The 15,783-nt window shown below is 48.4% G+C and overlaps 1 protein-coding gene across 6 annotated transcripts in view; it reads right to left on the bottom strand.

The window, feature by feature from the left end:
- The window catches only part of Abhd6 (abhydrolase domain containing 6), a 42,429-nt gene that overhangs the window by 14,892 nt on the left and 11,754 nt on the right, over nt 1-15,783 (bottom strand). For all 6 annotated transcript variants that reach the window (XM_023715686.1, XM_004631668.2, XM_023715687.1 and 3 more), the window contains 2 exons: nt 8,901-9,052; nt 224-380 (listed from right to left, as the gene is read on the bottom strand). In XM_023715686.1, coding sequence (XP_023571454.1) covers nt 224-380; nt 8,901-9,019 — 276 coding nt within the window. In that variant the 5' untranslated portion in view covers nt 9,020-9,052. The remainder of the gene's footprint in view (nt 1-223; nt 381-8,900; nt 9,053-15,783) is intronic.

Genomic DNA, 15,783 nt, shown 5'->3' with positions numbered 1-15,783 from the left:
CCCTGGTACTGCAAAAAAAAAAAAAAAATTAATAATAATAATAATATTCAACTCAGTCAATTTTGTCTGACAAGAAAATCTGAATAAACTTACTATACCATGTTACTTTTAAGACTGAACTTGATCTGTTCAGTCTGGGTCCTCCCTGCCTTCCACTATGGCTGGGACAAGGCACACATACAGAAGCCTGTCCTCCTCCTAAGGGAGAAAATGCAGACTGCACCTTGACCACGCTGAGCCACATGTCCTTGTGCGCAGAGAAGCCGTGGAGCATGAGGAGGGACGGCTTGTTCCCCGGCCTGCCCCGGAAGGAGTAGCAGAACTGGTAGTCTTCGTGGTACACATAGCGAACCTGCATGCCCAGCGCCCTCCGCCAGTACCTGGGGAAACAGGCAAAACAGAAGCAGCACGCTCTTGGAAAGTGGCTTTGAGGGACACGCTTTTCCCCAGACGCCGCAGTTCTTGGCCTCTGGGAGTTTCCTGGGTCTTCACTTTCAGGGAGCACTAGCGAGGCCAAAGAGATGTTTCCTTTCTTTCTTTTTTGGTGGTGCTGAGGCTGGAACCCAGGGCCTTGGCCCCGAGCTACATCCTCAGTCTTTTTTTTTTTTTTAAATAGTCTTGCTAACTTGCTAAATGGCCTGTGTTGATCTTGAACTCACGACCTTCCTGCCTCTGCTTCCCAAAGAGCTGGGATTATAGGCATGCACCATCCTGCCTGGCTCCGAGTGTTTTCTTAAGAAAGCGTAGCGGCCGGCATGTGCCGCGTGGCAACTCTGGGCTAGTCCATACCTCTAGGTACTCCGAGGGTTCGCTTATTTCTCGGGAACTGTGTGTACTGTCCTCTAGCTTCTCTTCTTTGCAACACATGGCGGCTGGTTAAGAGCACAGAGCCTGCTGGTTATGTAAGACTTGGCAGCGCTGCAGTTTGGCCCCACCTCGTTTTCAATATGAAATTTCTATCAAAACAAACTGAACTCTGTGCATGAAGACTCTCTCCAAAATGAAAGATAACTCAGTTGGGAGACTCACTTCGGGGTATCAGCAGATCTTGTAAGCAGATAACCTAGGCCAACTGGTTTCAACCATTTGTGTAAGTTAAGGGAAGAAGGAAATAAGGATGTAGATGCATGTCTAGTGTCTCCACACACCAAACAATGTGGGCGAGCACAAGCCACTGAGGAGCATCTGGGTGGAGGTGGAGAGCAATGTCGGGGGTAGAGCGAGAACGCACGGGAGGGGCAGTCTACGCTCCTTTTGATACTTTTGCAATGACTTCATTGTCATTTCCATTTTCACTAAAAATGTAATTGAATTGGCCGGTTTAAAAGCTCATTTGATAATGAGGAAACAACCATTTCAAAATTCTACATCGTACCATCGTATTCTCCCCCCAGTACTGGGGCTCGACCTCAGGACCTTGCACTTGGCCAGGCAGTGCTTATGCCTCTGAGCTATATTCCCGGCCCAGCTTTCACTCAGATCTCAGCTTATTCATTCACTGACTACATAACTCTGAACCGCAATTCTCTCATGAATGATGCAGAGAAACATCACACTCCAGTAAGATCACGGCAGAGGTGAGAAAGATAATCCACACAGCTGGGGGACATAGCTGCAATGAATACGACAGCCATCCTTGATATCTTTTTTCCATTTTTTTTTTTTTTGTTTGTTTGTTTTCATGGTACCAGGAATTGAACTTAAGACCTTGTGCTGGCAAGTGCTTATTCTACTGAGCTCTCTCCCTGGACCCCTTGATATCTTACTTTTTTTTTTTTTTTTTTTTTTTTTTGTCATACCGGGTATCAAACTTAGGACCTTGGGCTTTACAGACAGGCTCTTACGCTGCTGAGCTATCTCCCTGGCCCTTCATCTGTCTTTCTCCTCCCTTTCCTTCTTCTTTGTGGTGCTAGCAATTAAAACCCAGAGCCTTATGCATGGTTGGCCAGCCCTGTATCACTAAGTAAACCCCAGCCAAAGGTCAATATCCTTAACATAGAAAAAAGTTCACCAGCTGGCATCAGCCAGGCTAAATGTACCAGGATGCTGGGAGGGCCAGGACTTGAAAATAGTGTCTTGGTTTCACTGTTTCTTTCTTTCTTTTTTTATTTTATTATTATTTTTTTAAAGCTAAAGCTGTATGAAGCTTGTAGATTAAACAATAAATTTGTGAATTAAAAAAATAAAAGTACTGGGAACCATGCAATTTAATCACAGGAAAAATAAATAGGGAAGTTATTACTGCTGAATATAGGAAAAATAAATTAATAATTAAAGATATAACTATCACACCAAGACATACTCATGGACTTCCAAATTACAAAAAAATTTTTAAACCACTTACAACATTTAATTTTTTTTTTTTTTTTTTTTTTTTTTTTTCCGGTACCAGGGATTGAACTCAGGACCCTGCGCTTGCCAGGCAAAACATTTAACTTTTATATGAAGCAACCTGGTAGTAACAATCAAGAATCTTTAAAGGCTTCCTGGGTTGGGAGCACTTGTTGCACGTGGGAGGCCTTGTGGGAGGCCTTCGGTTGAGCTCTGGCACTGCAGGAAGTTAAACAAAACCAAAAGAATTCAAGCTCTTTGGCCTAGTAATGTTTTTTTCTTTTCTTTTTTTCTTTTTACACAAAATTTCACTATGTAGTCCCTTTTGTCCTTGAACTTGGGGCGATACTTTGCCTGTCTTCTGAGTATTGGGGTTACAGGCATGCACTATCACGGATGGCTAGTTGTTCTTTTTTCTTTTTCCTTTTTTTTTTTTTTTTTTTGCAAAACTAGGGATTGAACTCAGGCCCTTGCACTTGCCAGGGAAGTTCTTATTGTACTGAGCCATTTCCCTGGCCCCTCTTTTTGCTTTTTATGTATTTAGTACAGAATCTACAGGGTTTTACTACACAGATTGGACTTGTAGTGATCCTCCTGTGTTCAGCCTTCCAAGTGCTGGGATTATAGGCATGCGCCACCACGCTCAATCTCAATCACTGTCTCAGGGTGCCCCAAGGGCAGGGCCAGCATGACACAGGTAATTATTCTTCTATGAATAATTTATCCCAATAAAATAAGCAGAAACCCTGAGGAAAAACATTTTAAGATATACAGAAGTGTTATTTAAATTAGAAAAAAAAATACTGTATTAACTTCGGTATCCATTGGTAGAAAACATGTAACATAAATAACAATATAGCTTAGTGTGATACTTTGCTGTAAAAGAAGTTTTCAAGGGCTGGCCTGATAGCTCAGCGGACTAAAGTGCCTGCTTAGGCAGAGCGCAGCAGCCAGGGTTCGAGCCCAGGCTTGCTTGTCGGCCCAGCCTGCAGGGCACGTGCCTGTAATCCCAGAGCTTGGGAGGCTGAAAACAGGAAGATCACTGCAAGTTGGATCTATGTAGTGAGACCCTGTACTAATCTTTTTTTAAAAAGAGGTTTTCAAAAGAATATTCAGTAACATGAAAAAATATTAACAACATGACATCAAGTGACAAAACATGACTGAAGTTTTTACCACTGCTTCCAATTGTACTAAGACATTTTATGTGTACACAGAAAAGACGGTTGAAAACCAACAGAAAGAGGCACTGAAGGAGCGATTCAAGGGGTTCTGAGTAATTTGGGTTTTTCTCTGTGTTACCTTTTTGCCATTTTCAAGTTCTCTGCAGTCCTCACAAAGCATAGCATAACAGCATGGGCAGCAGGAAGGACTGGTGGAAAAGGCAGAGCTGGCCGTCCCAGGATACCTGAAGGTGACAGCTGGAGCTCACAGTGGAAGCGGCAGAGGCGGGCGTGGGGACACGGGCGAGCTGAAGCCAGCGGGAGGCAAGGCAGGGCTGGAAGGTCAGCCAGGAGGCTGGGCTGAGGCACTGGGGGCTCCACCGCCCACAGGACCCTCGCCAGTTCTCACTTAACTGGTTTCCACTGGCAACTTTCACCTGTGGTCCCAGGACCAGAGAGGTGGCGGGTGTCCTTAATCAATCGCCTCCCCCAGTGAATGGCTCGGGAAAAGGCTCGAAGCTTCAGGCCCCGCTGAAACACTGCCGAAGAAGAGCCATGGCCCAGGCCGAGAGAGCAGGAAGCAGATTCTCTGGTTAACACTAAGAAAGCGAAGAGCCTCCCTGACTCACAGGGTCGAGATGAGACCTGCTGGCAACCTTCCAGACAGCAGCGTAAGAAGCAGGCGAGAGGAGCGAATGTCTTAGGAGCAAGATCTTTCACAAACCGTACAAGTCACACGCTCCCGCTCAGGACTGAAGTCACTCAGAGCTCTACTGACCTAAATTGAGAAATCCAAAAAAGGAACTGCCCCGGTGCCCAGAGCCCTCCTACAAGTTTCTCCTCCAGTTAAGCAGAACTCTGAAGAAAGTACTTACAGGCTTCGCCCTACTGTATAATTCAGTGTCGCTTGCTGGCAGACTCCATTCTTTGTGGCTGTCGGGCTGAGGCCCCTGTGTCTGTGCTGGCTGCCAGCTGAGGACAGTCTGCTCCTAAGACCCTCCTGTGTCCTGCCCAGGTGGCCCTCTCCAAGTCCTCATGTGCCTCGCACCTCTCCGAGTTAAGGGTTGTGCTGATTACGCGGGGTTCATGCAGATGATGTCCCTATTTCAAAGTCTACTATACACAGCGGAACACAGTGGCTGTGAGCAACACTGCTCCACCAGGGAACCATGTGTCAGTCACTGTCGCAGCGAAGGGGGCTGGGGTGGGGGGCATCTCTGAGGTGCCAGTTTGGTAATTCCACCTGCCAAAAGTGTCAAAAGCAAGCTTTTTCCAGATGGCTATCTTGTTAGCGCAGAGCCCTTCCACTTTAAGGAACGCTACCTTTGTCAGAAATCAAATGTATTGGGGGCCGGGGAGATGGCTCAGTGGAATAAGCTCTTCCCTGGCAAGCGCAGGGGCCTGAGTTCAATCCCCTGTTCCGCCACAAAAAAAAAAAAAAAAAAAAAAAAGAAATCAAATGTATTGCTAGATTTGATCTACTTCTGGATTATTATTAGACTCTCTAGTTCTGTGGTCTGTCTTCCTTGGTGCCAATTTCACACTGATGTGATTTTTGTAATATTATAATTAGTCTTAATAGCTGGTAATATAAATCATCTTTGTTCTTTTTAGAAATTGACTTGCGTGCAAACAAACAAATAAACAACAACAGCAAGAAGCACTGGCAAGAGCAGGGTCCTGAGTTCAATCCCTCGTACCGCAAAAAAAAAAAAAAAAGAAAGAAAGAAAAAGAAAGAAATTGCTTTGTTGGACGGAGGAGATGACTCAGTAGAATCAGCACTTCCCTGGCAAGCACAAGGGCCTGAGTTCAATCCCTGGTTCCGCCAAAAAAACCCCAAAAAACAAACAAACGAAAAAAACACCTTGGGGACAGGCTTGGTATTTTCATTACAGTGAAAATCAGAGCTGCTGCCCACAGCCGAGGAAGCTGCTCAGCCAAGCGATCAAGGCACCCTCGCTATGCCACCCTGCTGACTCGCAGCAAGCAGTTGGCACCTCCCACGAGAGCAAGCATAGCCCGTGTCACTCTGGAAATGGGCTAGCCGCACTCCAGGGATACTGGGCCGCAGGAGCTGCTCTGGAGCCTGGCCCCTAAGGAACTGGGAAGACCTGGAAGGGGCCTGGAGCCCACAATGGGCTGGGTGCACCCAGCCCTTAGGAATTTTAATAGGGCATCAGAGGTGGGTGGGCAGGGCCACTCTCCTGCCTGCAATTCCTGTTTGCCTGGCAGTCCCAAAATTAACCAATGCACCAGGCTGTGCAAGCTGGTCCCACTGGTGGTCAGAAAGCCTTTGGGGCAGCTGATGCTAAGGGAGACCAGTGACTCGGGGCAGAGCTGCTCACCATGTGACATGACCGTGTGCGTGTCCTTGCAGCCAGGCGACTCGGAGGAAACAGGCTGTGCTCCTCAGTGGGGTGCAGGGGGCGACACAGGACTCCTGACAGCTTCTGTAGTGGCACGCTGGGTGCTGTTACTATGGGCACAATAATCCCCCAAGGCCCTGTGCCACCTGGTGTGATCTGAAAGTTCTTCTAGGACTCACAGCCGCCCCAACCAGCTGGGACTTCCTCTCGGCCTGCGCATCTGAGTGCACAGAAGCTCTGTGTGTATCTTCTGGCTGCCGTTCCGAGCTGCGTGATCCGCCCGGGAAGGCTTTCGGATCACAGCACCGGCCAGGTATGATGGGGTGTGGAGACACGGGCGACAGGACTGCTCGTGTCCAGCCAGCCTAGGCAACACAGCAAGATTCCATCTCAAAAAGTACACCAGCATTTCCCATAAGAGCTAAAAGGTGGAATGTACTCAGCAGTAGCGGAACAGATACACAAAATGAGGTCTGCTTTCTCCTGCTGTAACAAAATACCAGCGACTGGGTAATTTATAAAAAGAGGCTGATATGAGTTCAAGTATCAAGAGCCTGCGAAGTCCAAGCTCATGCTGCCAGCTTCTGCCCAGCCTCTGGTGAGGGATTTGGGCGCTTCCACTTATGGCAGAAAGTGGAAGGGCAACAGGCACATGCGAAAGACACAAAACAGGAGGAAGAGCCTAGCTCTAGGGCAACCCCCGCCCCCAGAAGCACGGCCCAGTCCCCCTGGAACTGTACTAATCTCTTGAGACCCGAATCTCGTCTCAAGGCCCCGTGGCCTCTCCACACCGTCATCTGGCAGTCCAGGAGTCACCACACTCAGGTCATGGTACACACAATGGAGTATTACTCAGCTATAATAATGACTGAAGCGCCGACTCACAGCTCAACAGAGACACACCTGAAGGCCTTGTGCCAAGTGCAGGAAGTCAGGCGGGAAGCTTTCAGTGTATGACTCCACTTACAGGAAATGCCCACAGCAGGCAAATCCAGAGACAAAAAGTAGAGTAGTGGCTGTCAAGGGACAGAGGGCGGGAGAAACTGGGGGTGACTGCTACCAGGTACGGCGGTCCCTCGGCGAGATGGAAACCCGCGTTATACAGGGAGGATGCTCAAGCACTGAATATTATATAAAGACCGATGAATTGCACACTTCAACATGGGAACTTCATGTGAATTCGAAGTCAATAAAAGAGGTATTTGCTATGAAGTAGTTTTTCCTTTTCAACGATCAAGTATCACTCAGCATGCACAAGCTACAAATAGCACCTCAAACAAAATTCAGCAAGCCCTAAATATCTCAGTGACGGTGAACCCTGACTAAAGCCTTCTTCCCAAGAGCCTGGGGATGTAGGAGTAGGAGACCACCGCAGCACTGAAGCTGGTTTCCACAGCAGGTGAGCGGAAGAGGCCTTTCTATCACATGCCTGTGACAGCCGTATCCATGGTTACAGGCCGGATCTCTGCTCCCATTTGGTTTAATAGAAAATGGCATTTGAGTGTGGAGGCCCACGGTGCTGAGGCAGTGCCACAAGGCAGGAACATAGCTGTGGCCTCCCCAGGCCAGGGGCCACCCAGGAGCCCTGGTCCCAGGCACAGAACTCCTTTGACCAGTGCTGCAGGGGTGGTGGTACTTACGCAGCTGGAGGCTTGGCTTTGTCAGGGGAGGTGGGTCCTGGGTTATCCTCGGAAGGATCACCATCCCATCCTCACAAAAAGGGACAGAAAGGGTGACAGATGAAAGCTGCTTCAAGGGCCAGGGAGATAGCTCAGTAGAATAAATGCTTTCCTGGCAAGCGCAGGGCCCTGAGTTCAATCCCCAGTACCACAAAAAAAAAAAAGGAAAGAAAAAGAAAGCAGCTCTGTTCATTCAGCTGCTTCTCAAGGGCCAGAGCCCAGCTGACTGTTGACAAATTTAATGCTCTAGCGAGCCTAAAAGGAGGGCGGGAACAGGGCATCACGGCTGCTCAGAGCCCCGCAGAGGAATGTTTCAGTACTCTCCTCGCCCTAGGGTGGCAGTGTTGACTGTCCGTGGTAAGTGAACGGTGCTGTGGAAAGCCAGCCAGCGACACACAGCAGGAGAAAGCACCTCCTGTTCGGGGGCTCACGGAAGGAGGCGGGCTTTGTGCAGGGCAGCGGGGCTTCCTGCCACTCCACCCTGGGCAACAGGCCGCACATGGACTCGGCCTGGGGGGCAGCAGGACCTAGGCTAGAATGTAGAAAGACGGGCTAACGTCACTGCGCTGAAGTTCCGTTTTGGCATTAACTTACTGTTTATGGCAAGAACGGCAACAGTTCCACCTCTGGTAGTGGTATTTCGTATCACTTTTTACATAAATAGATTTAAGGTTTCAAGAGAAGTGATGTACTTCAAAGAAAATACAAAGTCCAAGTAGTCTGCAGATGGGACACAAGGAAGATGGTACAAGAAGGACTGGTATTCGCGAAACCTTTTTTTCTGTCATGTTACTAATTAACAGTTCTAGAACATCTCTAAAAGCATATCCCATGCATGGCCCACACCAAGCCCACTGGTGTTTCTAATTCATTTTTCAGTGACCACGGAAACACCAGAGGAGTTCCCACAAATACCCATAATCCTTGCACAGGCTGTCAGTAATTTAGGGTACAAGTAATTTAGGCAGCTACAAGGCAAAGACCTTATCAAAGATCTGGTGAAAAGCAACAACCAATTCTTTTGAGAACATTTCCAAAATTTGAAAGATAGTGTTTGTCTAACTTATTTAATTAATTAATTTTAAAATTTTTTTTTAAATTTTAGAGGCAGGGCCTTGCTATATAGTTCAGGTTGGCCTTGAACTCACTATGTAGCCCAGCCCAGCCTCAAACTCAAGGCGATCTTGTGTCAGCCTCCCAAGGACTGGGATTACAGGCGTGCGTCACTCCACCCAGTTCCACTTTTCATGTCTGAAATTATTTCATAATAAAATTTCATAATACCCCAACAGCAGTAGGACAAGCACTGTTGACAATGTTAATGCACTCTTGAAAAAGATCAGTTACATAATTAACTTACCAGTAGTAGATTTTTATCAATGCTGAAGGCCACAGGAGAAAGGAAGCCACGAATGCCAGGATTGGGATGGCCAGTGTCCCACCGGCAATTACGAACATGTTCACCACATCCAGGTCCATCTGTGCGTTAGAATGGGCCGGCTCCTGCAGGGGCTGGAGAGAGAGATGGTGTCAATGTCGCCTCTTCAGAAAGGCGAAGAACCAGAAGGGAAAGAGGATGAAGGGGAGAGATCAGGAGGGTGCAAAAGCGGAGCACTTCAGGAGCGAAACAGCCCAACAGTTCAGCATAACAGGAGTGTCGCGGATTTAAGAAGACACTGTCACCAGTGCTACAGGCCCAAGCATGGTGCTGATGCTGGCTTGGACATGGAAGGGAGAGGACGCCTCTGTTCTCTGGAAACGGCACTGAAGGGTGCATACGCGTACTGCGCCGAGACACAGGCATACACTCACCACTCGCCTTTAAAGGTTTGGGGAGGAAAAAGGCACACGTGTGCTGGGGAGGAAGAAATCAGGAAACTAGGGTGGAACAGCGAGCCCGAGGGGCTCCTGGTATTGTTCCTTTTCCTTCCTGCAGATTTGTAATTTTTAAAAATAAAGAAGACAGAGAACCTTAAAGAAATAAAAGAAGGCCTGTTGTCAGGGAAACACAGGAGACTTGCTTTTTTATTTTTTAAATGTTTTGATTTCTCAAGCAAGTGAATAATTTATTCAAAATTAAGTAACACTGAACAATAAGTTGGGAAGCAACAGGCCTGTGTCCCCCTCCAGAACCAGGCTTCTTGAGTGTGGGGACATCAGATGCACACGTGACTGTGTCACATGGTCCAAGACACACATGCGTGACACATGGATTAACGAAAAGCAGAGCTTTGGGTTTGGATTCGTAGCTCAGTGTATTTTTTCCTACAATGTACAAGCCCCTCAGTTCCATTCCTAGCTTGTCAAAAAAATAACTTATGAGGGGTCTGGTGAGATAGCTCAGCAGACTAAGCACCTACTTAGGCAAGTGCAGAGACGGTGGTTCAATCCCTGGTACCAAATGCTGCACCAACCCCACCTCCAGGGTGGGCTGAGCTGGCCACAGAGCTGGGATGTGGTGGCACATGTCTGTAATCCCAGAGCTGGGGAGGCTGAAAGCAGGAGGGCCATGAGTTCAAGCTGTGTAGTAAGACCCTGCAACCACCAAATATACTTAAAAAAAGATTAAGTTATGAAATGGGCTCAATCCTGTTGAACTGTCATTCCCGATGACGGTACAGAGACCTGACATTACTCCTCCTTTGGTGCTCACAAAGCTCCCTGCCGGAGTCACCTGTGACATGCCGGGCACCATGACACTGCGGGGGCAGCTAATGAGCCACCCAGTGGCTCGTTCAGAACCTGTACAGATCTGAACGTCACAGAGCTCACATGAGCCGACGATTGGGAACTGTCCCCCTCCAAGAAAACTCTTCCACACATCAGGAAAGTCCTTGACAAGGGCTAAGGTGGACTCAGAACGCTGCGCCGCAGGAAGTCGATTACACAATGTTCCTTTGGACTAAGAATAAGAACCCTGTATGTCCAAAGCCACCTGTATCACAGGCTCTGCCTCTGAAGATGGCTGCTCTGAAATGAAGGTCTGATCGTGGAAAAGCAAATGCCCCACTTTGGGGGTGCCTGCTGTGGCTGTCACTCAGCTTGGAGGAAAGTTCCATCTGGTCCCCCTGACAATTAATAGCAGAAAAAGTCTTCACCGGACAGGATCAACTTAGCAAGTTGGACTTACTATAGAGAGCCCATACACATTCCCTGACCAGGTCAGATAAAGTTAAGCTGTCTCTGAAAAAATTGAAATGCCTTCTAATGGCAATGTTTTCTATACAGATAAAGTGTGGACAATTATTCCAACATCTGAAACATCCTTCACTTAAAAAAGGATCTGACCCAGCTTCCCTTTAAAAATGCAGCTCGCCCGCCCTGCTGGTGTTTATTAATAGAATATTCTACAGGTCCACAAAGAGCCTAGAGATAGAAGAACTGAAGCCCAATGAACCAGAAACCACCAGCAACCAAAAAGCAGAGGGGTGATAATGCGGACTTCGGAGGAGAGGGCTCCAGGAAACCGCCAGCCTGCCAGCTGAGAAGCAAGTAAACACCATGCAGTACACACCACGTAATGCTGCAGGGACTCTGCATTAGCAAACCCCGATGTACACGCTACACCTTCAGTCCTGTTGAGGTTGAAGGCATGCTGGCACAGGCCTGCAATCCTTCACTCCAGGAGGCCCCGGCAGGAGGAAGGCAAGACTGTACCAAACCTGGGCAAATTAAAGACTGCAAGGTGCTGTCTGTGGAGGACCACCAGGGCAACTCTCCTTGAGAGAGGAGCTACTGTCTCCTTTTTGGCTGAGCCTGAGCCTATTTCCACGTACTGATATGTACAGAGTTGGCTTGGACTTTTCCTTATTCCTTCAGCTGGCTTAACAATGCGTATCAGTCCAGCCAAGGTGCTGGTGGTAGTCTCTGAAGACGGCTGGTGTGTTTTCTTTGAAAACCCAAAGCATGGGGCTGGCGAGATAGCTCAGTGGACTAAAGTACCTGGTTAGGCAAGCGCAAGGACCGTGGTTCAATTCCCAGTACCACATGCAGCACCAGGCCTGTCCCCAGTAAGTATCAACGACTGGGCATAGTGGCACACCCCTGTAATCCCAGTGCTGGGGAAGCTGAAAGCAGGAGGGCCACCAGGAGTCCCAGCTTCATAGTGAGACCCTGTAACAATGAAATACATAAAGAAAAGAAAATGCAAGGCATGTTCCCTTATGCGAGACAAGACGAAGAGCCGATGCGCCCCACTGTCCCTGGGATGGAGCCTCAAGACACAGGCTTGACTTCCTGGGGCCTGCAAGATGACACATCAGAGCTGGAACACTGACCCCAAAACATCCGACGCTATCTCAGTTGTGTCACGCAGACTACCAGCTGCACGTCCTTTTCTCTGCATACTGCACAGTGACATCCGGCTCCTACCTCGCCCAGCGCACGGCACACACCAACTTCCCGCCATTCTCAGCCATTCATCCTCAGCCGCTCCTTTCCTCCTTCCTGGGTTCGGCCCTGGGTGCAGGCCCTTGCTCCACAAGGCCGTCACCATGGCTGGATTTAGGGCCCCTGGGGTGCCCCTAACTACAAATATGCCTAGTGTCTTTATTCTCACCATGGATTGCACTGGGTGTGGTGGATTGGAATTAACTTGAGGGGACTCCAATAACTTTTCCACGAGATTACAAATATAAACTTCTTGGACCAAGAAGAAGACCAGGAAGGGTTCTTTATACTGTCATAAAATTAAAAATGAAAAAGGGCTGGGGCGTAAGTCCAACGTAGAGGCCCTAGATTCAGTCTCCAGCACCACACACACACACACACACACACACACACACACACACAAGCAACCCTCAGGATGAGGGCCTCTGTTCTCTGACCCTGGGGCCTCTTGGAAGTATCAACTAATAAGGCATATTGTTCCTTTTCATTTATTTGATGGGTACTTTCAAATTATGTTAAGGATATGAATTAATTTTTAGAACAGCTTTAAGTAAAAAAGGAGTTTTAAAAAATGCTAAGCCGTGATGCACCACCTGGAAGGTGTGGCAACTCACGTGGCTTGCTGCCACGGAGAGGCGGAGGCCCAGCCTGGGGGGCTCGGGGCCAGGGCCGCAGGCAGCCCTCTGTCTCTTACGTGACTCTTGCACATGGGCTGAGAGACTGTGGTCTCCACACCACTCACACAAGAATATCCGACCACATCTGTTCTCCACTACTCTGCATCTTCCCTGTAACCATGCCAGACAATGGAGTAGGCCCCGGCTTGCCCTCCCAAGAATCTTGCCCACTATTACGTTTTCTCAGAAGCTAACGCAGCACCGAGCAAATATCTGGTACTTGTAACAGTCACTGCCCAGCTTAGTAACTGCAAACCCAGCACACATTTTATGTACCTGCCACGCCACCTGAGGCACCCGGCTCCTGCAGCACAGTGCAGAGCGTGGCAACACTGGGAAGGAGCTGGCTGTGACAGCACCAGCCACAGCAACACACTGCACACCCAGACGGAGCCCCCACCAGCCTGCTCTGCGCCCGGTGACAACCAAGCCAAGCACACAGGGGCCTTTGTCTCTGAGCACAGGGACAAGGACTCAGTGGATAAAGAGGTACCCAGGTGACCCAGATAAGCACTGCCGGTTCGCCTGGGGTTAGGAGTCAAGCAGGTCGCTTCACAATTCTGTCCCAATGTTCTTACTGACTTTGAATGCTGAGGATCCTGAGTTTTAATCGTGAGGTTTTAGGCTATAAAGCAAAAATATAAGAATAAACAGAATGTAGGAGACTATCAGAAACAACCGTCTCACTCTCGACATCTATTTATAGCCCACCAATGGGCTGGGGAGGTAGCTCAGTAGAATAAGTGCTTGCCTAGCAAGCGCAGGGTCCTGAGTTCAATTCCTGGTACCGAAAAAAAAAATTATAGCCCACCAAATCGGACAGACTCGACCCCCCCCCAGAATAACAGAGAGCATAGTAGCAGTCACGTGAGCTATGCCAGCCACAGCCTTCACCACCCCCACAGACAAACACCTCAGAGTAACTGCTTGCAGGCCCTGAGACTTCTCTGGACCTGGCCCTGCACAGGGCTTTAGAGGCCTCCTTCTGTTTGACCTCACACAGCTCTGTGAGTGGAAAACATCCCTCCCACCTTACAAAGTGAACACCGAGAGGCTTTAGAAACCTTAACTGTCCCCAAGATGATGGCCCGAGTTGCCACACAGACCTGTCGGTGGCTCTGAGTCCACGTTCCCCTGCCTTGGCGGTGCCTCCTCTGGCAATGCTTACTGTACCTCATTTATGCACAAGGCCCAGGGCCCAGTGTGTTCATGGACAGGTTCTTCGCTTCTTTATGATCATTTCAACAGCCAATAACACGTGGGAACAACTTTATAGCCATCAGTTGGCATACTGCTTATTCCTGTCGGTGTGTTGTTACAACTATACACTGCTATGGTTTATTTATTTATTTAATGTATTTGGTCCAGGGTCTCACTACACAGCTCGGACTCATAGTGATCCTGTTTTCAGCCTCTCCTGCACTGGAATTATAGACATGTGCTATCATGCCTGGTCTTGCATAATTTATTTAAATTGTGCAAATAAAAATTCTCCCCATTGGGCTAGGGAGACAGTTCAGTGGTCTAAGCATCTGCCTGGCAAGTCTAAGGACCCGGGTTCATTCCTCAGTACTGCATACTATGCCAGCCATGGAGCCCTGCCAGCCACCAAGACCAGGTGTGGTGGTGCACACCTGTAATCCCAGTGCCAGGAAGGCTGAGACAGGAGGATCACTATGGGTCCAAGCTGCGCAATAAGACCCCCTACCAAATAAATAAATAAAAGATTAAAAAAAAAATTATCCCCCTCAAAAGACCAACACTAGACATTCCATTTGACCCAGCTACCTCTCTCCTTAAAGTTAGACTCATATTACAGTGATACACATGGACCTACATTCATAGCAGCACAATTCATTATCGCTAAACCTATCTTGGAAGCAGCCTGTATGTGCATCAACAAATGAATGAATAAAGAAAATGCGACATTTACACGTGATGGAGTACCATTGTGCCATAAGGAAGGACGGACTTGAGTCTTTTGTAGGAAAATGGAGTTATCTTGAGACCATAATGTTACATGAAGTAAATCAGACACACAAGCTTAGTATCACAGAGGAGAAATCCAAATTATAGAGCAAAATAATAGATATTGGGAAGTAGGGCGATAGATCGCAAACGGAAACAGAATCCAGTGGATGAGGGAGGTGGGTAGAAGGGAAAGGAGAGAGTATAAAAACAAGGAATTAAAATGCGTTACGACCTGGATTCAATCTTCAGTATCTTAACTTTCTTTCTTCTTTGTAATGTATTTTGTACAGGGTCTCACTCTGCAGCTTGGACTCATAGTGAGCCTCCTGTCTCAGCCTCCCCAGTGCTGGGATTGCAGGCATGTGCCACCACGCCTAGACTCGGTCATGGACTCAGCGCGCCCGGGGGTGGGGTCAGCACAGTGTGTGGCGCCAGGATCAGACCCCGGCCCCTGCGCTTGCCTAAGCAGGTGCTTAGTCTGCTGAGCCATCTCGCCAGCCCTATCTTCAGTACCTTAAAAACCTGAAATAGATGAAGAGTGCTACAACATGGTTTTGGTCCCTTTGTAAAAAATCAGACAGCTGAAAGTAAAGAGAAAAAAGGCAGATACATATACCAACCCCACATGTACTAACAGAATGTTTTAAAACCCCACAATGTTTCATCAGAACGATCCTGTGTTCTTGAGATCTGAGCAACGCCCAGCTGTCAAATGGTGCTGCGGTTATCACATGCTGGTTTCTCAAGTCACTTCCTGGAAAGAACAACTCATTCCTCAAAGCTTTGCTAAAGAGCAACAGCTAAAAATCATGCACCAATGAAAACAGTCTCAGGTGCAAGAGCCCCAGAGCCAACGGGACAGGATGACTAGAGAAACAGGCAGTCTCATTCTGCGTCCTGTGGTCTTTGCCATCACAGGGGAAAAGTACACTGAAATTTCCAAACAGGCAGTTAAGCTGGCCCAATCTTGGCAGCAGCGTCAGTGTCCTCCAGCACTCACCTCTGCCTTCCTGCAGCCCTAAGGTCTCAAGGCTCCTCGGGCTGAGCCTGCTGGGCGGCAGTTTGCAGCCCAGCAGCCCTGCTGGTGACGCAGGCCGTGGCTGGCATGCCCAGCCAGAGCGTGACAATGCCCTCTCAGCTCTCTCCCCTGGGCGTTCCCTCGGTGCACTCCACCTACCCACCCCTACCTGCTCACAGTGCTTTCCT

The sequence above is a fragment of the Octodon degus genome, unplaced genomic scaffold (assembly GCF_000260255.1).
Source record: "Octodon degus isolate 3935 unplaced genomic scaffold, OctDeg1.0 scaffold00043, whole genome shotgun sequence".
NCBI classification, from domain to species: Eukaryota; Metazoa; Chordata; class Mammalia; order Rodentia; family Octodontidae; genus Octodon; species Octodon degus.
The sequence above is the reverse complement of the archived record's forward strand: the minus strand, read 5'-3'. Positions and strand labels throughout refer to the sequence as shown.